General features: G+C 40.4%; 1 protein-coding gene and 2 long non-coding RNA genes across 3 annotated transcripts; all 3 read right to left on the minus strand.

Moving 5' to 3' along the window:
• Nucleotides 1–715: 715 nt before the first annotated feature.
• Nucleotides 716–9,002, minus strand: LOC125542933 (disease resistance protein RGA5-like). The gene is made up of 7 exons (XM_048706156.1): nucleotides 8,892–9,002; nucleotides 8,415–8,552; nucleotides 7,938–8,075; nucleotides 7,461–7,598; nucleotides 6,946–7,121; nucleotides 1,293–3,300; nucleotides 716–1,194 (listed from the first exon to the last, which is right to left on the minus strand). Exon 6 carries the CDS (start codon nucleotides 3,108–3,110, stop codon nucleotides 1,329–1,331), a length of 1,782 nt encoding a protein of 593 aa, XP_048562113.1. The 5' UTR covers nucleotides 3,111–3,300; nucleotides 6,946–7,121; nucleotides 7,461–7,598; nucleotides 7,938–8,075; nucleotides 8,415–8,552; nucleotides 8,892–9,002; the 3' UTR covers nucleotides 716–1,194; nucleotides 1,293–1,328.
• Nucleotides 9,003–9,664: 662 nt separating this feature from the next.
• On the minus strand, nucleotides 9,665–11,891 carry LOC125542938. Its single transcript, XR_007298201.1, has 5 exons — nucleotides 11,758–11,891; nucleotides 11,280–11,417; nucleotides 10,804–10,940; nucleotides 10,326–10,463; nucleotides 9,665–9,988 (listed from the first exon to the last, which is right to left on the minus strand). It is a non-coding gene; the product is annotated as an uncharacterized LOC125542938 (long non-coding RNA).
• Nucleotides 11,892–12,243: 352 nt separating this feature from the next.
• LOC125542941 lies at nucleotides 12,244–13,660 on the minus strand. The gene is made up of 3 exons (XR_007298202.1): nucleotides 13,189–13,660; nucleotides 12,712–12,849; nucleotides 12,244–12,371 (listed from the first exon to the last, which is right to left on the minus strand). It is a non-coding gene; the product is annotated as an uncharacterized LOC125542941 (long non-coding RNA).
• Nucleotides 13,661–19,695: the final 6,035 nt, after the last annotated feature.

Raw genomic sequence — 19,695 nt, forward strand, 5'->3', positions numbered from 1 at the left:
GAGGACCATCTCAGTTGACAATGAGGGAGTAGCCAATGTATTTGTTCTTCTACGGCTACGGGGATCAAAGTGTTAGACATTGTTGAGAGCAGAAGCTGAAACGTACACCCGCTCTTGCATCACACAGAAGACTGGTTACTTGTTTTGAATCCATGAGAATAAACTGATGTCTTGCCATTCATGTGGTTCAAATTTCAGGCAGAGCAGTTTTTCAGTAGCTCTATTATACTCCCTCTGTACCAAAATTCTTGTCTTAGATTTGTCTAGATACGGATGTATCTAATACTAAATCGTGACTTGATACATCCGTATTTAGACAAATCTAAGACAAGAATTTTGGGACGGAGGGAGTACTTTCTTTTTGCGGGTAAGCTTTGTTCTACTTTGAGAGACTAAGCAAGATATTTATTCTTCTACAGCAACATGAATCAAGTCGACAACAGAATCAGAAATGTACACCTGATGTTGCATGACACAGAAGACGGTAACATTTGCACCAATGTTATTTCTCTAAACATGGTAGTAGTATGGAGATACTGGAAACAACACAGTAGCATTGTAGGCCAAGTTTTGTCTTGCAATTGTTAACTTTCTTCCTTCTAGTTAGTATCTGGCTATGCAGCAGCAGCAGAGATGGCATATGCTGGCTTCAACACCAAAAGCATGAAGGACGCCCCAGAACAAATAGAAACTGACGTTTTCCTTTGACTGAAAATACGTAACTGGCTAGCATCATTGTACATTAGTCAATTCGGCTTTCTACAAAATGGTGTTCCTAGTTACAAAATGCCGCAGCAATATTAATTTTAACGAGGTACCAACACATACCACTGACACACAACACAGGGGAAATACAAATAGTTGAAAAATAACATAGTTTGAAGTCACCATGCATACTGAACATATCCAATTAATTACAAATCTGTAATTTGAGCAGGGGAAAATGCAGAGGAAACATGCATCAATGATATTCATTGCAGTGTACGTACTTCCGCTGCCTGCATTAGGCAATCATTGAACGACCATAGCTAGCAGCATTGAAATGCAAACAAGAGAATTCAACAAGAGTTTCTTCATATGTATTAGAGGTTCAACATGCTTCTTCAGATTCCCTCTAGTGGGAAAGCAGCCTCTGCAGCGGCTCATCAAGAGAATCATCGATCGCGGTTGGTACTTGACTTTTCATCGATTAGCCTACACACATATTGAGATGAACAATCAAGCATTTATATACTAGGTCGACTATTGTTGAAATACAAACTATACTGATTTTACGTGGGTGAGATCTGTACCTCATATAGGTGTTTGCCACCACTACCCGTGTCCTTTTATGACCGCTCATCACCTTGTAAGATGCGGTGTGCAGAAGACTGGGTAATTCCAAAAGTCGGACGGTTGGGGTGTGCATTAGCCATGCTCTTGAAAGCACCCTCTGCAGCCTCCAAATCTGCAACCCTCACTCCAGCGCAATATACACGGACATGGACCTGTGCAAGGCTCCAGAGGTGTTGCATGCCAATATTAAAGCCAGCATCACCATGAGCAGATTTGAAATCGAGTGGGCGGATATGGTGGTTAAGACACTTGAGGTTCGGCATGGCCCCTTCTTTAAACATCAATGTGGTAGCACAGGGGTCGAACTCAAGCTCTTGCAATCGTTGAAATCCTCCACCAATGATGATGGGCCCTCTGACGTCATGAGTGAACAAGAGTTTGAGCAGATTAGGTATGCTTCCAACCAGCTCAATATCTTGTTGCTCTAGCTCCCCACCAACGACGTTTAAAATTTGTAGGTTGACAAGTGAAACCATCCATTTGGTAATCCAACAGAGTTGCCCACTACCAAAAGAAATCTCTCGGATACTTTTGAGAGCAGGGAATAATGAATGATCTATGAAGATTGCGTCCTTTTCTGTCAAATTAAATGAAACATATAGATCATGAAGCTTGTATCTTTCCAGTTTACAAAGGGAGGACACTAATTTTTGTTTCTTGTAACTTGCTTTGTCAGATTCATTGTCGGTGTCCCAAAAAATGCTGAGATTCCTCAGATTTGCTAGTTCGCCGAGACCTTCCAGAAAATCCAGCGATTGCATGAAAGGATTAATATACCCAAGCCTCTGCAACTTTGTCATGTTTCCTATTTTATCAGGCAATCTAGTTTTTCCTGAAACAAGCAGACTTGCCAACCGTTTTAGCCGACTAACTGATTCAGGAAGCTCAACTAATCTTGGGCATGATGATGCATCCATGATCTCTAAATACTCCAAGTCTCCAATTTCTTTAGGTAGCTCAGTTATACCTGTCAAAGAGATGTCCAAGTGCCTCAGTTGGAGGAGTCTGCCAATATCTTTGACATGCTGATTTCCCAGTCCACGACAACCATTTATGTCCAGTATACGCAGGGCATTTAACCTCGCAAGGGAAGGCAAATATTCGCGAGAAGACCCAAATGCACCAAGTGATCGAGCATGTGATAAATCCAACTGCTCAATACTTTGTGCATCTTCATTACCCACAAGGGAGAGCCGGCGAACTCTATTAACAGGCTTTGAAGGACCAGTCAACACAGTACAAAATTTCTCTTCCGTAGACTTGTAAGTGAGAAAATCAAGGATGGTGTCATGGACCTGGCACCACGTTGCTTTCTCATCAAACCGGCCTATATCCACGGGTTGTATTAAACTTCTATTGATAAGCTCATAGAGATATGTTTCTCCTAGTTCAACCAGATCTTCTGCGTTCTCAGCATGGATGAAACCCTCAGAAATCCATCTGCATACTAATCGCTGTGGATTAATCAAATGATCTTCTGGAAACATAGTCAGATATAATAGACAACTTCTTAGATAGAGGGGAAGGTCAAAGTAGCTCAACGATAAAATATATGTCATGGCATCAATTTCAGAAGCTTTGCCTTGTGAAATCCCAATAGAATGCCGTACACGTTCCCACTCTTCTCTTGATTCCTTGTGTGATGCCAACAAGCTAGATATGGCATTGATGGCTAGCGGTAAACCACCACATTTCTTTAAAATATCCTCTGATGCTTCTTTCAAGTTAGGAGGGCATTTTTCTTCACAGCCAAATATACGTTTAAAAAATAGCATCTTCGAGTCAACAATATCAAGTGGTCGGATTTTATAGACAAGATCACCTTGAGAAGGGCAACACAATTTTGCTACATCATTTATGCGTGTCGTGGTCAATATTACACTGCCTAAGCCATTCCTGATAAATGCACAATCCAAATCTTCCCAAGTTTGTGTATCCCATACATCATCAATTAAGATAAAGTACCTGCAACATAGTTTCAGAGAAAATATACATCAAATATATGATGTGCTGTAAGAGCATTGAATCATGTTTCGTGTGAAATTTGTTGTAGAGTAAATTGCACATTGCAGAAAGTAGATTGCCACTTGCTTCACTTCGTAGCAATCACTTTGTTCTAGGTTTGGCACAATGATATTGCATATTGCACATGATTGCTCAAGAACCATGTTTAAATAGAATCTATATACTTTCATGCATGTCTTTTTATGGGGTTAATTATGTACCTGGAGATCTTTTGTTTAAAAATTTGTCCCGTGGGGAAGTATCTTGCTTTGTCAAACATGTAGGTGTATGGCAGTACTATCACAACTTTCCCGTGAATTGTTTTAACCAAAATGATCATATTTTAGCAAGTTAGCCAGGTATGTATGTTTTTATATCATTAAACATGTTCTTTAAGAAGAGATATACTACAAAGGGAAAACTTGGACAACTGGTTTGGATCAGCTTTGCCTAGCCGATCCTGACTGGTCTTGTTGTTCAACATATGTTCGCCTCATGTAGATCCAGTGGGTACTTGTCAATGGGCAATGCATTTGCCTGATCTTATATCTGAGAGTGGGGTTACTCTTGCTTAGACAATCGATCTTGCGGCTCTCACAATCCACTACTACACTTACGTCGATCTGGGGGGCGGAGAATCCCTGACTTAAGTCACCTGATTTGGGTGGCTAACATGTGGGCCAGTCACAGGATCTTAATCCCGATCTGAGAGTGTTGACCTCCCAGCACGGGATTGGTCCTACCTTATCAGCGATTAGGAAACAATAGCACTGAACCCTCGCCCTCTCTGACGGTATCTGTATTTCTGCCAAAGCCTTTGAGCATGCTCTTAGTTGACAAGTAACAGATCCTAAGTGTAGAGAAAGTAGTATGATCTACCCGGGGTACATATGCTCCAGTTAAGTTCTCTTATATTCAAGTTTCACAATGAAATCTTAAAATATTCATGGAAATAAAGTATCTTATGACTTGAGAAACCGAAATTTCCCCTCCGATAGTTTGTCCATTTGCATGCTCCAGAAAACAATTAAGTGCATTTGCTCACTATGTTTTAGACACTCTTTCTGTTCTTTTTTCCCTTGCATAACACGAACTTATATATTTGTTGTTGGTATTTTGCATGTTCACACTAAAATCCGACAATAGTTATCCACAAATATTTTCCTGATGTTTGAATAATTCAGATGTCCATCACATAATTCACCCTCTTTCTGGTAGTATTTGTTGCAAATTACTCCTATTATTTTGGGGTTTCCATGTTAATGAACATTTTCTATTAAACAGACCAAACGTTATTTTTAAAAGTCCTTTAGGATATCTAATTGCTATGGCTAATTATTGTACCACTTAATTAACTAAAATGCCATCTGAGAAAGGTGATTGATCTTGCTAAGAAATCATCTATGCACTGATATTTGTTGCACCCTTTTACTTATCGCATTTTCTTAACTTCCTTTGTTTTGCCCATTAGATTACAGAAGTGAAAGTTTTTGCTGACAGTTTTGTTTTAGCCTTTTATTTGAGCAGCCTCTTATTTCCGAGCAGTTTTAACATTGTCCTTCTTACCTCCTCTTTTCATATAAGAGGTAAGAGTATATAATAGATTTGAGCCGTTGATTTTATTAAGTAGTGGGTCTGAGTAACTCTTATCTTCTTACCTCTCATGTGAAAAGAGTAGGTAAGAGGGATCATGTTAAAATTTGCTCTTTTTCCAAAAGGGGAAAAGCTCTCCCAACTTTTATATATTATTGAATGGTACCATCATCATGTTTGACCCTTCAGGCCCTCCAGTAGCGCCTGGGCTAAATATTAAGAAAAGTGTGACACAACACTCCACCATAAAAATAGTGTGTGTTAAGTGATGTACAATGCAAGGTGTTTAGTTAGGTTCTCCTGAAAGCAAACCTGTCTTTTTATGATATTTTCTGTATTCATTTCAGGCTCTCAGGCATTTCAATGGTATGACAATTTCGTCAATCTCAATATCTGTCGATTCAGTCTCTCGGAGGTACTCATAGGGGTAGGGTTGTGTTCATGTGTTCATGCGGGAGTGTGCATGTGTGTTGTGATTGTTTGCGCCCGTATTATCTTTCTCAAAAAAAGCCTCGGCTATAGAATGCAAGCACCGGTGTATAACTAAGAGCATGTTTATTTTTACAACTGGCTAAGTGGCAGGATGGGCTTTATTTTGGCCCACGTAGCTGAACTCGTGGCGCCAAACATGGGCTCCTTTTTGCTGTGAGTTCCCACGATGGTACATGTTAATTCCGAGGGCTGAGCAAGCGGGAAATCCTACTTGCCGCTCGTTGCGGCAAGTTGTCGACGCTCCGCACAGGGAGGTGCGAGCGAGCGACCGAGTGGGCCGGCCCGCTTTAGCGCTACAGCAGACACCGGTTTTGGGAACCTTCTATGATGTTTCCAGCCGGTTTTTTCCTGGTTTTGGGAACCTTCTAGAAGGTTCCTGAACCGGCTTTTTCTTTTTTCAGTTTCTTTTTCGTTTTTCTATTTCTCTTATTTCTCTTTTTTCTTTTTTTCTGTTTCTTTTCTGTTTCCTTTTTTCTGTTTCTTTTTTTTTTTTCAAGTTTATTTTCAAAAAAAAATCCGAATTTCAATTTCTTTCCTGTTTTTCAGATTTTGTTCACAAATTCCAAAAATGTTCCCATTTTACAAAATTTGTTCAGAAATTCAAAAAATGTTCCCATTTTACAAAATTTGTTCACAAATTCAAAAAATGTTTCTGCTTTCAATTTTTGTTCCGAATTTTTAGAAAATGTTCCTTTTTTCAAAAAATGTTTGAATTATTTTTGTTCATGTTTTGAGAAATTTGAAAGTAATGGCATGGATTTGAAAAAATGCCTGTTTTCAAAAATTGTTCACAAATTTCAAAAAATGTTCTTATTTTTCAAATTTTTGTTCATGTATTAAAAAATGCCATCATTTTTGTTATTTTCATTTCTTTGTTCACATATACTGAAAAAATAGCATTTACAAAATTGTTTTCCGTTTCAAAATTTTGTTCTGAATTTTCAAGAATTGTTTCTGTTGGAAATTTTTGTTCACCAACTAAAAAAATCACATTCTCAGAAAATGTTATGGATTTCAAAATTTGTTCATAAATTCAAGAAATTCTCCTGTTTTTTAAATTTTGTTTGCATGTTAAAAAATGTTCAAAGAATTCAAAAAATGTTCATATTTATTAACTTTTTGTTCAACAATTCAAAAAATTGGAATTTCCAAAAAAATGTTCCCGCTTTCCAAATTTGTTCACATCATCAAAATGGTCATGGTTTTCATAATTTGACCCAAAATTCCAGAAATGTTCTGGGGAATTCAAAAAACTGTTCACGTCTTGAAAATTTTGTTCGTAATTTTGAAAAATGTTCGCGCTTTCAGTTTTTTGTTCCTGTTTTTCAGAAAATGTTTTCATTTTCGAGAAATTCTTCTTGATTTCAGGAAAAAAATGGCGTTTTCATGCTGTTCCTTTATTTTGAATTTTTTTTGAGATTCCAAAAAAATTCAAGTTTAATTTTTCTCTCTCTATGAAATATGAAAATGTTTGCACCTTATGTTAATATAAGGCAGACTGCCATTTTATGTAAGAAATACCTGGAATTATGGTGGCTATTAGCGTTGCTCACTTGTAGTAGGTTATTATTCGATCCCTGGTGCTGTTGTATGTTTCTTAAGTCTGGCGCTTCAATCTTCACATGAGAAGTTGACTGTCGCAGTGGCTAGCATGGCGCGCCATTGACCATGAGGTCCCAGGATCGATCCGCAGCTCCCTGAGCAAGCAACGACACCGATAAAATTATCCGTATTCGTTTTGGGCTGGCCCACAGGACTATAGTCCGGGATTGGCGGGAATAGTGATGATGCATAAAAAATATTTCAGTTTCTGGTAGTGCAAGTACCTACCATTGTACATGGTCTTAGTTATCAACATGAATGGTAAAAAAAGGTTAAGCAAGACATAGTCTGACAAGAAAATAAAGTTGTACAATTGAACAAAAAATAAAGATTCGACAACTTGTAGCAACTAAATCATTTGGCCATTATGAAACAGTGACGCAACTAGGATTCTTGAAATTAAAAGTTATGTGTACAGTAGAGTCGTTACATACCTTTTATATTTTAGGAAAACTCTGATCTGGTTGATGATGAATTGTAGATCCCCTAAGACAGCATGGGCCGGCCCAGGTTAGCGGCTCCCTGTGCGAAACGCCGGCACTTTGCCGCAACTAGCGGCAAATAGGAAGTCCCTGAGCAAGCAACGACACCGATTAAATTATCCGTATTCGTTTTGGGCTGGCCCACAGGACTATAGTCCGGGATTGGCGGGAATAGTGATGATGCATAAAAAATATTTCAGTTTCTGGTAGTGCAAGTACCTACCATTGTACATGGTCTTAGTTATCAACATGAATGGTAAAAAAAGGTTAAGCAAGACATAGTCTGACAAGAAAATAAAGTTGTACAATTGAACAAAAAATAAAGATTCGACAACTTGTAGCAACTAAATCATTTGGCCATTATGAAACAGTGACGCAACTAGGATTCTTGAAATTAAAAGTTATGTGTACAGTAGAGTCGTTACATACCTTTTATATTTTAGGAAAACTCTGATCTGGTTGATGATGAATTGTAGATCCCCTAAGACAGCATGGGCCGGCCCAGGTTAGCGGCTCCCTGTGCGAAACGCCGGCACTTTGCCGCAACTAGCGGCAAATAGGAAGTCCCTGAGCAAGCAACGACACCGATAAAATTATCCGTATTCGTTTTGGGCTGGCCCACAGGACTATAGTCCGGGATTGGCGGGAATAGTGATGATGCATAAAAAATATTTCAGTTTCTGGTAGTGCAAGTACCTACCATTGTACATGGTCTTAGTTATCAACATGAATGGTAAAAAAAGGTTAAGCAAGACATAGTCTGACAAGAAAATAAAGTTGTACAATTGAACAAAAAATAAAGATTCGACAACTTGTAGCAACTAAATCATTTGGCCATTATGAAACAGTGACGCAACTAGGATTCTTGAAATTAAAAGTTATGTGTACAGTAGAGTCGTTACATACCTTTTATATTTTAGGAAAACTCTGATCTGGTTGATGATGAATTGTAGATCCCTTAAGACAGCATGGGCCGGCCCAGGTTAGCGGCTCCCTGTGCGAAACGCCGGCACTTTGCCGCAACTAGCGGCAAATAGGAAGTCCCTGAGCAAGCAACGACACCGATTAAATTATCCGTATTCGTTTTGGGCTGGCCCACAGGACTATAGTCCGGGATTGGCGGGAATAGTGATGATGCATAAAAAATATTTCAGTTTCTGGTAGTGCAAGTACCTACCATTGTACATGGTCTTAGTTATCAACATGAATGGTAAAAAAAGGTTAAGCAAGACATAGTCTGACAAGAAAATAAAGTTGTACAATTGAACAAAAAATAAAGATTCGACAACTTGTAGCAACTAAATCATTTGGCCATTATGAAACAGTGACGCAACTAGGTTTCTTGAAATTAAAAGTTATGTGTACAGTAGAGTCGTTACATACCTTTTATATTTTAGGAAAACTCTGATCTGGTTGATGATGAATTGTAGATCCCCTAAGACAGCATGGGCCGGCCCAGGTTAGCGGCTCCCTGTGCGAAATGCCGGCACTTTTGCCCGCAACTAGCGGCAAATAGGAAGTCCCTGAGCAAGCAACGAGCACCGATTAAATTATCCGTATTTCGTTTTGGGCTGGCCCACAGGACTATAGTCCGGGATTGGCAGGGAATAGTGATGATGCATAAAAAATATTTCAGTTTCTGGTAGTGCAAGTACCTACCATTGTACATGGTCTTAGTTATCAACATGAATGGTAAAAAAAGGTTAAGCAAGACATAGTCTGACAAGAAAATAAAGTTGTACAATTGAACAAAAAATAAAGATTCGACAACTTGTAGCAACTAAATCATTTGGCCATTATGAAACAGTGACGCAACTAGGATTCTTGAAATTAAAAGTTATGTGTACAGTAGAGTCGTTACATACCTTTTATATTTTAGGAAAACTCTGATCTGGTTGATGATGAATTGTAGATCCCCTAAGACAGCATGGGCCGGCCCAGGTTAGCGGCTCCCTGTGCGAAACGCCGGCACTTTGCCGCAACTAGCGGCAAATAGGAAGTCCCTGAGCAAGCAACGACACCGATAAAATTATCCGTATTCGTTTTGGGCTGGCCCACAGGACTATAGTCCGGGATTGGAGGGAATAGTGATGATGCCATAAAAAATATTTCAGTTTCTGGTAGTGCAAGTACCTACCATTGTACATGGTCTTAGTTATCAACATGAATGGTAAAAAAAGGTTAAGCAAGACATAGTCTGACAAGAAAATAAAGTTGTACAATTGAACAAAAAATAAAGATTCGACAACTTGTAGCAACTAAATCATTTGGCCATTATGAAACAGTGACGCAACTAGGATTCTTGAAATTAAAAGTTATGTGTACAGTAGAGTCGTTACATAGCTTTTATATTTTAGGAAAACTCTGATCTGGTTGATGATGAATTGTAGACCCCTAAGACAGCATGGGCCGGCCCAGGTTAGCGGCTCCCTGTGCGAAACGCCGGCACTTTGCCGCAACTAGCGGCAAATAGGAAGTCCCTGAGCAAGCAACGACACAGATTAAATTATCCGTATTCGTTTTGGGCTGGCCCACAGGACTATAGTCCGGGATTGGCGGGAATAGTGATGATGCATAAAAAATATTTCAGTTTCTGGTAGTGCAAGTATCTACATTGTACATGGTCTTAGTTATCAACATGAATGGTAAAAAAAGGTTAAGCAAGACATAGTCTGACAAGAAAATAAAGTTGTACAATTGAACAAAAAATAAAGATTCGACAACTTGTAGCAACTAAATCATTTGGCCATTATGAAACAGTGACGCAACTAGGTTCTTGAAATTAAAAGTTATGTGTACAGTAGAGTCGTTACATACCTTTTATATTTTAGGAAAACTCTGATCTGGTTGATGATGAATTGTAGATCCCCTAAGACAGCATGGGCCGGCCCAGGTTAGCGGCTCCCTGTGCGAAACGCCGGCACTTTGCCGCAACTAGCGGCAAATAGGAAGTCCCTGAGCAAGCAACGACACAGATTAAAATTATCCGTATTCGTTTTGGGCTGGCCCACAGGACTATAGTCCGGGATTGGCGGGTATAGTGATGATGCATAAAAAATATTTCAGTTTCTGGTAGTGCAAGTATCTACCATTGTACATGGTCTTAGTTATCAACATGAATGGTAAAAAAAGGTTAAGCAAGACATAGTCTGACAAGAAAATAAAGTTGTACAATTGAACAAAAAATAAAGATTCGACAACTTGTAGCAACTAAATCATTTGGCCATTATGAAACAGTGACGCAACTAGGATTCTTGAAATTAAAAGTTATGTGTACAGTAGAGTCGTTACATACCTTTTATATTTTAGGAAAACTCTGATCTGGTTGATGATGAATTGTAGACCCCTAAGACAGCATGGGCCGGCCCAGGTTAGCGGCTCCCTGTGCGAAACGCCGGCACTTTGCCGCAACTAGCGGCAAATAGGAAGTCCCTGAGCAAGCAACGGCACCGATAAAATTATCTGTATTCGTTTTGGGCTGGCCCACAGGACTATAGTCCGGGATTGGAGGGAATAGTGATGATGCATAAAAAATATTTCAGTTTCTGGTAGTGCAAGTACCTACCATTGTACATGGTCTTAGTTATCAACATGAATGGTAAAAAAAGGTTAAGCAAGACATAGTCTGACAAGAAAATAAAGTTGTACAATTGAACAAAAAATAAAGATTCGACAACTTGTAGCAACTAAATCATTTGGCCATTATGAAACAGTGACGCAACTAGGATTCTTGAAATTAAAAGTTATGTGTACAGTAGAGTCGTTACATACCTTTTATATTTTAGGAAAACTCTGATCTGGTTGATGATGAATTGTAGATCCCCTAAGACAGCATGGGCCGGCCCAGGTTAGCGGCTCCCTGTGCGAAACGCCGGCACTTTGCCGCAACTAGCGGCAAATAGGAAGTCCCTGAGCAAGCAACGACACCGATTAAATTATCCGTATTCGTTTTGGGCTGGCCCACAGGACTATAGTCCGGGATTGGCGGGTAATAGTGATGATGCATAAAAAATATTTCAGTTTCTGGTAGTGCAAGTATCTACCATTGTACATGGTCTTAGTTATCAACATGAATGGTAAAAAAAGGTTAAGCAAGACATAGTCTGACAAGAAAATAAAGTTGTACAATTGAACAAAAAATAAAGATTCGACAACTTGTAGCAACTAAATCATTTGGCCATTATGAAACAGTGACGCAACTAGGATTCTTGAAATTAAAAGTTATGTGTACAGTAGAGTCGTTACATACCTTTTATATTTTAGGAAAACTCTGATCTGGTTGATGATGAATTGTAGATCCCCTAAGACAGCATGGGCCGGCCCAGGTTAGCGGCTCCCTGTGCGAAACGCCGGCACTTTGCCGCAACTAGCGGCAAATAGGAAGTCCCTGAGCAAGCAACGGCACCGATAAAATTATCCGTATTCGTTTTGGGCTGGCCCACAGGACTATAGTCCGGGATTGGCGGGAATAGTGATGATGCATAAAAAATATTTCAGTTTCTGGTAGTGCAAGTACCTACCATTGTACATGGTCTTAGTTATCAACATGAATGGTAAAAAAAGGTTAAGCAAGACATAGTCTGACAAGAAAATAAAGTTGTACAATTGAACAAAAAATAAAGATTCGACAACTTGTAGCAACTAAATCATTTGGCCATTATGAAACAGTGACGCAACTAGGATTCTTGAAATTAAAAGTTATGTGTACAGTAGAGTCGTTACATACTTTTATATTTTAGGAAAACTCTGATCTGGTTGATGATGAATTGTAGATCCCCTAAGACAGCATGGGCCGGCCCAGGTTAGCGGCTCCCTGTGCGAAACGCCGGCACTTTTCCGCAACTAGCGGCAAATAGGAAGTCCCTGAGCAAGCAACGACACCGATTAAATTATCCGTATTCGTTTTGGGGCTGGCCCACAGGACTATAGTCCGGGATTGGCGGGAATAGTGATGATGCATAAAAAATATTTCAGTTTCTGGTAGTGCAAGTATCTACCATTGTACATGGTCTTAGTTATCAACATGAATGGTAAAAAAAGGTTAAGCAAGACATAGTCTGACAAGAAAATAAAGTTGTACAATTGAACAAAAAATAAAGATTCGACAACTTGTAGCAACTAAATCATTTGGCCATTATGAAACAGTGACGCAACTAGGATTCTTGAAATTAAAAGTTATGTGTACAGTAGAGTCGTTACATACCTTTTATATTTTAGGAAAACTCTGATCTGGTTGATGATGAATTGTAGATCCCCTAAGACAGCATGGGCCGGCCCAGGTTAGCGGCTCCCTGTGCGAAACGCCGGCACTTTTCCGCAACTAGCGGCAAATAGGAAGTCCCTGAGCAAGCAACGACACCGATTAAATTATCCGTATTCGTTTTGGGCTGGCCCACAGGACTATAGTCCGGGATTGGCGGGAATAGTGATGATGCATAAAAAATATTTCAGTTTCTGGTAGTGCAAGTATCTACCATTGTACATGGTCTTAGTTATCAACATGAATGGTAAAAAAAGGTTAAGCAAGACATAGTCTGACAAGAAAATAAAGTTGTACAATTGAACAAAAAATAAAGATTCGACAACTTGTAGCAACTAAATCATTTGGCCATTATGAAACAGTGACGCAACTAGGATTCTTGAAATTAAAAGTTATGTGTACAGTAGAGTCGTTACATACCTTTTATATTTTAGAAAAACTCTGATCTGGTTGATGATGAATTGTAGATCCCCTAAGACAGCATGAGTATAATCTTGGTTCCGGACTTGAGATAATATAGAACTCAAGATGTTCTTCAGATCAGGACTACGTGAAATTGATACAAAAGCCTGACATTCAAAGTTTGGCCCATGTTCATCATAGACTTGTTTGGCAAGGGTAGTCTTGCCTAGCCCTCCATATCCGACAATAGAGACAACTTTTTGTTTATGTGTTGATTCACCCTCATGGTTGCTCAGCCACTTCACAAGCTCATCTCTTGGCCCATCGACACCAAGAAGATCTGCTGCATTTTTATAGATGGCGCGGAGTCGGGGGTCAACCTTGTCATTTCTAGTCCTTGTAGACTCGTCAATCTTGTACCTTCAATTGCACACCAACAAATTTGGTACAAGGGTAGATAAGTAATGAAATTTGTTGGGAAAAATTATATATATCTTACAAATAGCAAAAGATGATGTTGAAATATATAGGGCTGCAATGCAAAAATCTGGGAGCACGATGAAGGCAAAAGCCCATCTACCGACCATTTAACATGTACCTGGCATATCTCTCGCTAACCTCCTTGACTTGGCACTTGATGTCTTTAAGGTCTTTCGCGATCTTATGACGGGCCTTGATATCGGCTATATGTTGCATACTTTTGTTGAAAAGCTTCCCAAAGCCATCAGATTTGGAACTGGAATCATGCTCAACAAGTATCATGAACTTGTCGATGTTGTCCTCAATTTCGTATGACATCTCTCACGCGGTATCAGCACGAAGCTTAGCTTGTGGGTCAGGATTCTCCACGTCTGCCATCATGAGGAGGAATGCATGCATGGCTTCTAGCTCATCCTTGAGGAACTTGATGTCATCGCGAGCACCCTTGAGCAGCTTGTATTCATCACTCAACATGGTGCCCAACTTTCCTATGAGAGAACCCATTGCCCCCGTGGACGCGCTCACCAAAAGTTGTGCCATTGTTGCTCACTCAGAATAGAGCTCTCCATTGCTAGCATGTACTGGCCATTATAATTTAGTGGTTGTGGAGACCAAAGGTGGGGAGGACTCGGTCATCTGTGTGGTGGAGAGAAAAATATTCCACATTGGAATATCTCCCTTTGTTGGTAAGGCGACAAGCAGGAAGTTACATCAAGTAAGAAAATTAGGGCCATGGAACGTGACATGTGTTATTGGCGCCATAACGGAAAGTTGATTATTCCCGGAGCACATGCATGTGTTGGCAAGTTGGAAATTCATGGCCCCTTTTTTGTGGGGATGGAAAATGATGGATTGATAGGCACTATTGATTTTTATTGGAGACTTACAGGGTGATAGCAATTGGCAAACTGCTCGCTGATTTTTATTGGAGACTTACAGGGTGATAGCAATTGGCAATCTGCTCGCTGGACCCTAAGAAACAACTTCAATGTTCATCATACTAAACCTAGCTAGTGCGATTGATAGTTAAATTTTTATTCAATTGGCTGAAAATTAACATCTTATGGACATTTACACCATTCGTTGTTGATATGAATTTGATGCAATTTTTTCTACTTAATTACTTAATCGACTATGCATATATACCCTCAAAGCTTTCAATGTGTGTACAAGGAACAACGCCTCAGCCAAGAATTGTCTTAGAGACATCCAAGAGTGGACCGCTTTCGGTGCCTCCATCTCTGTCATGCCTCAAAGAAAACTTTTGGTCCAAAGTATCGACTTAGACTTGACATGGACACCTGTGGCCAAGCTTGCCAAAAATTCCAAATTGACCCTGAATCTCGCATTGATCCAAGGGCAACCTAGTACTACTATCTTGTCGTATTTTATGGTGGTCACTTGTTTGGAATCCAGAAAATAATTATGATGGGTGTACGTGTCGATCGGTCCCTGGTAGACGTGTCTTCCACGTACATTGGCCATCTAAGTAGTTGCTCGGCCAGTGTTTACTGTTTATTTTCCAAAAAGCCAACATATCGTTTCTTCCTTTTTGAAGAAAAAAATTGACAACAGAAGCTGCAATGTACACAAAAAATTGACAACGATTGCGCAAATACAATTTCCCTAAACATGATCATACGGAGGTTACTGGAACACACATGTAAGCATATAAATAGGATTGTGAAACAAGGAGGTACCTTCATCCAGTTACACATCGCAGTAGCCATTGTAGGTCAAGTTTTTTATTTTTAATCGTCAACTTTCTTCCTTTCCTTCAAGTCAACTGAGTGAAAACGTGTACATTAGACAAATTAAACTTCCAACCCTTGTTGTGGCTTACAAATGGATCGATTCATTTTAACAATGTACTAGTACGTTCGTACCACCGATGCTTAACATAGGAAACATATGAATAATTGAGAATTATATATAGTTTTGAGAGCAGAGCGAACAGATCTAGTTAATCACAACAGTCGTAATTTGAATAAGGAAAATACAAGAGTGGCGTACTACAGGCCAGCTGTAGTATATTATTATTATTATTATTATTTTGCGCAGAAGCTGTAGTTAGAACAGGAAGACTTGTGTGGGTCAAGCACGGCAATGGGAAGCATCCATCTTCAGTACAAAACAAATTGCCCTCCTATTCAGATAGTAACGCCTTCACGTGGCATCCATTTGACAGCATAAGTGGTTGACACGGACTGCCGGATCGAAGCCGGCCTATTAACAGACAACAGCAAACTACGAATTCACTCCAGCAGGCAGGGAGGCTTGATTGGCTTGCTTAGAGCATCTACAACCGGATGTGTAAACTACGTCATAATATTCGCGGGCACGTCCGGATGCAGTGCCCCAGACAGTTGCCATTTTCCTCCGTCTACAATCCCAAACCTTAAATTTGCTCACTCTTTTTTATACACACACATGCAAACTACGTCATAATATTTAGCGGTTTCGACGTCGGACATCCATATAGTTCATACAAAAGGGCCGGAACAGTTTAAATTTAACCTAATTAAACATAAGGAAACTTAAAGGTAAACATATGAAACTTATCTTATGTCTCTTCGAACAATTGTCGGGTTTAAAGATAAACTTTCACAAGAGTGAGTAGTTCTGCTTTGGGAGGGCCAAAGACGAACAAGACACTTATAGACAATTGTTTGGATGTGAATTGGGTTCTTTACCATTTAGTTATTTGGGCATACCGATTTACCACCATAAGTTATCCAATAAAGAATGGAAATGTATCAAAGATCGATTAGAAAAAAAAAGCTTAGCTGTTGGAAGGGCAAGCTTATGTCTTATGGAGGTCGGCTAGTGCTGATAAACTCGGTACTGACTAGTATGCCGATGTTCCTGTTGGGGAACGTAGTAATTTCAAAAAAATAATCCTACAAACACGCAAGATCATGGTGATGCATAGAAACGAGAGGGAAGAGTGTTGTCCACGTACCCTCATAGACCGAAAGCGGAAGCGTTGGCACAACGCGGTTGATGTAGTCGTACGTCTTCACGATCCGACCGATCCAAGTACCGAACGTACGGCACCTCCGAGTTCAGCACACTTTCAGCTCGATGACGTCCCGCGAACTCCGATCCAGCAGAGCTTCACGGGAGAGTTCCGTCAGCACGACGGCGTGAAGACGGTGATGATGATGCTACTGACGCAGGGCTTCGCCACTGCTACGATATGACCGAGGTGGAATATGGTGGAGGGGGCACCGCACACGACTGGGAGAGATCAACAGATCAACTTGTGTGCCTAGAGGTGCCCCCCTGCCCCCGTATATAAAGGAGCAAGGGGGGAGAGGCGGCCAGCCAAGGAGGGCGCGCCAAGGGGGGAGTCCTACTCCCACCGGGAGTAAGACTCCTCCTTTCCTTGTTGGAGTAGGAGAAGAGAAGGAAGGGAGAGAGGAGGAGAAGGAAAAAGGGGGGCGCCACCCCCCCCTTCTTGTCAGATTCGGACTAGAGGGGGAGGGGGCGCGTGGCTGCCCTGGCCGCCCCTCCTCTTCTCCCACTAAGGCCCATTAGGCCCAATATACTCCCTGCGGGGTTCCGGTAACCCCCCGGTACTCCCGTAAATGTCCAAAACCTCCCGAAACACTTCCGGTGTCCGAACATAGTCATCCAATATATCGATCTTTACGTCTCGACCATTTCGAGACTCCTTGTCATGAACGTGATCATATCCGGGACTCCGAACTACCTTCGGTACATCAAAACACAAAAACTCATAATACCGATCGTCACCAAACTTTAAGCTTGCGGACCCTACGGGTTCAAGAACTATGTAGACATGACCGAGACACGTCTCTGGTCAATAACCAATAGCGGAACCTGGATGCTCATATTGGCTCCCACATATTCTACGAAGATCTTTATCGGTCAAACCGCATAACAACATACGTTGTTCCCTTTGTCATTGGTATGTTACTTGCCCGAGATTCGATCGTCGGTATCTCAATACCTAGTTCAATCTCATTAACGGCAAGTCTCTTTACTCGTTATGTAATGCATCATCCCGCAACTAACTCATTAGTCACATTGCTTGGAAGGCCTATAGTGATGTGCATTACCGAGAGGGCCCAATGATACCTCTCCAACAATCGGAGTGACAAATCCTAATCTCGAAACACGCCAACTCAACAAGTACCTTCGGAGACACCTGTAGAGCACCTTTATAATCACCCAGTTACGTTGTGACGTTTGGTAGCACACAAAGTGTTCCTCCGGTAAACCGGAGTTGCATAATCTCATAGCCATAGGAACATGTATAAGTCATGAAGAAAGCAATAGCAACATACTAAACGATCAAGTGCTAAGCTAACGGAATGGGCCAAGTCAATCACATCATTCTCCTAATGATGTGATCCCGTTAATCAAATGACAACTCATGTCCATGGCTAGGAAACTCAACCATCTTCGATTAACGAGCTAGTCAAGTAGAGGCATACTAGTGACACTATGTTTGCCTATGTATTCACACATGTATTATGTTTCCGGTTAATACAATTCTAGCATGAATAATAAACATTTATCATGATATGAGGAAATAAATAATAACTTTATTATTGCCTCTAGGGCATATTTCCTTCAGTCTCACACTTGCACTAGAGTCAATAATCTAGATTACACAGTAATGATTCTAACACCCATGGAGTTTTGGTGCTGATCATGTTTTGCTCGTGGAAGAGGCTTAGTCAACGGGTCTGCAACATTCAGATCCGTATGTATCTTGCAAATCTCTATGTCTCCCACCTGGAGTTGGTCCCGGATGGAATTGAAGCGTCTCTTGATGTGCTTGGTTCTCTTGTGAAATTTGGATTCCTTTACCAAGGCAATTGCACCAGTATTCTCACAAAAGATTTTTATTGGACCCGATGCACTAGGTATGACACCTAGATCAGATATGAACTCCTTCATCCAGACTCCTTCATTTGCTGCTTCCGAAGCAACTATGTTCTCCGCTTCACACGTAGATCCCGCCACGACGCTTTGTTTAGAACTGCACCAACTGACAGCTTCACCATTCAATGTAAACACGTATCCGGTTTGCGACTTAGAATCGTCCGGATCAGTGTCAAAGCTTGCATCGATGTAACCATTTACGACTAGCTCTTTGTCACATCCATAAACAAGAAACATATCCTTAGTCCTTTTCAGGTATTTCAGGATGTTCTTGACCGCTGTCCAGTGATCCACTCCTGGATTACTTTGGTACCTCCCTGCTAAGCTAATAGCAAGGCACACATCAGGTCTGGTACACAACATTGCATACATGATAGAGCCTATGGCTGAAGCATAGGGAACATCTTTCATTTTCTCTCTATCTTCTGCAGTGGTCGGGCATTGAGTCTGACTCAACTTCACACCTTGTAACACAGGCAAGAACCCTTTCTTTGCTCGGTCCATTTTGAACTTTTTCAAAACTTTGTCAAGGCATGTGCTTTGTGAATGTCCTATCAAGTGTCTTGATGCCCAACATGTAAGCAGCTTCATCGAGGTCTTTCATGGAAAAACTCTTATTCAAGTATCCTTTTATGCTATCCCGAAATTCTATATCATTTCCAATCAGTATTATGTCATCCACATATAATATTAGAAATGCTACAGAGCTCCCACTCACTTTCTTGTAAATACAGACTTCTCCAAAAGTCTGTATAAAACCATATGCTTTGATCACACTATCAAAATGTTTATTTCAACTCCGAGAGGCTTGCACCAGTCCATAAATGGGTCGCTGGAGCTTGCACACTTTGTTAGCTCCCTTTGGATCGACAAAACCTTCCGGTTGGATCATATACAACTCTTCTTCCAGAAATCCATTCAGGAATGCAGTTTTTGGCATCCATTTTCCAAATTTCATAATCATAAAATGTGGCAATTGCTAACATGATTCGGATAGACTTAAGCATCGCTACGGGTGAGAAAGTCTCATCATAGTCAACTCCTTGAACTTGTCGAAAACCTTTTGCAACAAGTCAAGCTTTGTAAACAGTAACATTACCGTCAGCGTCAGTCTTCTTCTTGAAGATC

The sequence above is a fragment of the Triticum urartu genome, chromosome 1, assembly GCF_003073215.2.
Source record: "Triticum urartu cultivar G1812 chromosome 1, Tu2.1, whole genome shotgun sequence".
NCBI lineage: Eukaryota > Viridiplantae > Streptophyta > Magnoliopsida > Poales > Poaceae > Triticum > Triticum urartu.

What these genes read in the sequence shown, in the direction of transcription:
- LOC125542933 (XM_048706156.1), bottom strand. Translation starts at nt 3,110, where the DNA reads ATGCTATTTTTTAAACGTATATTTGGCTGTGAAGAAAAATGCCCTCCT.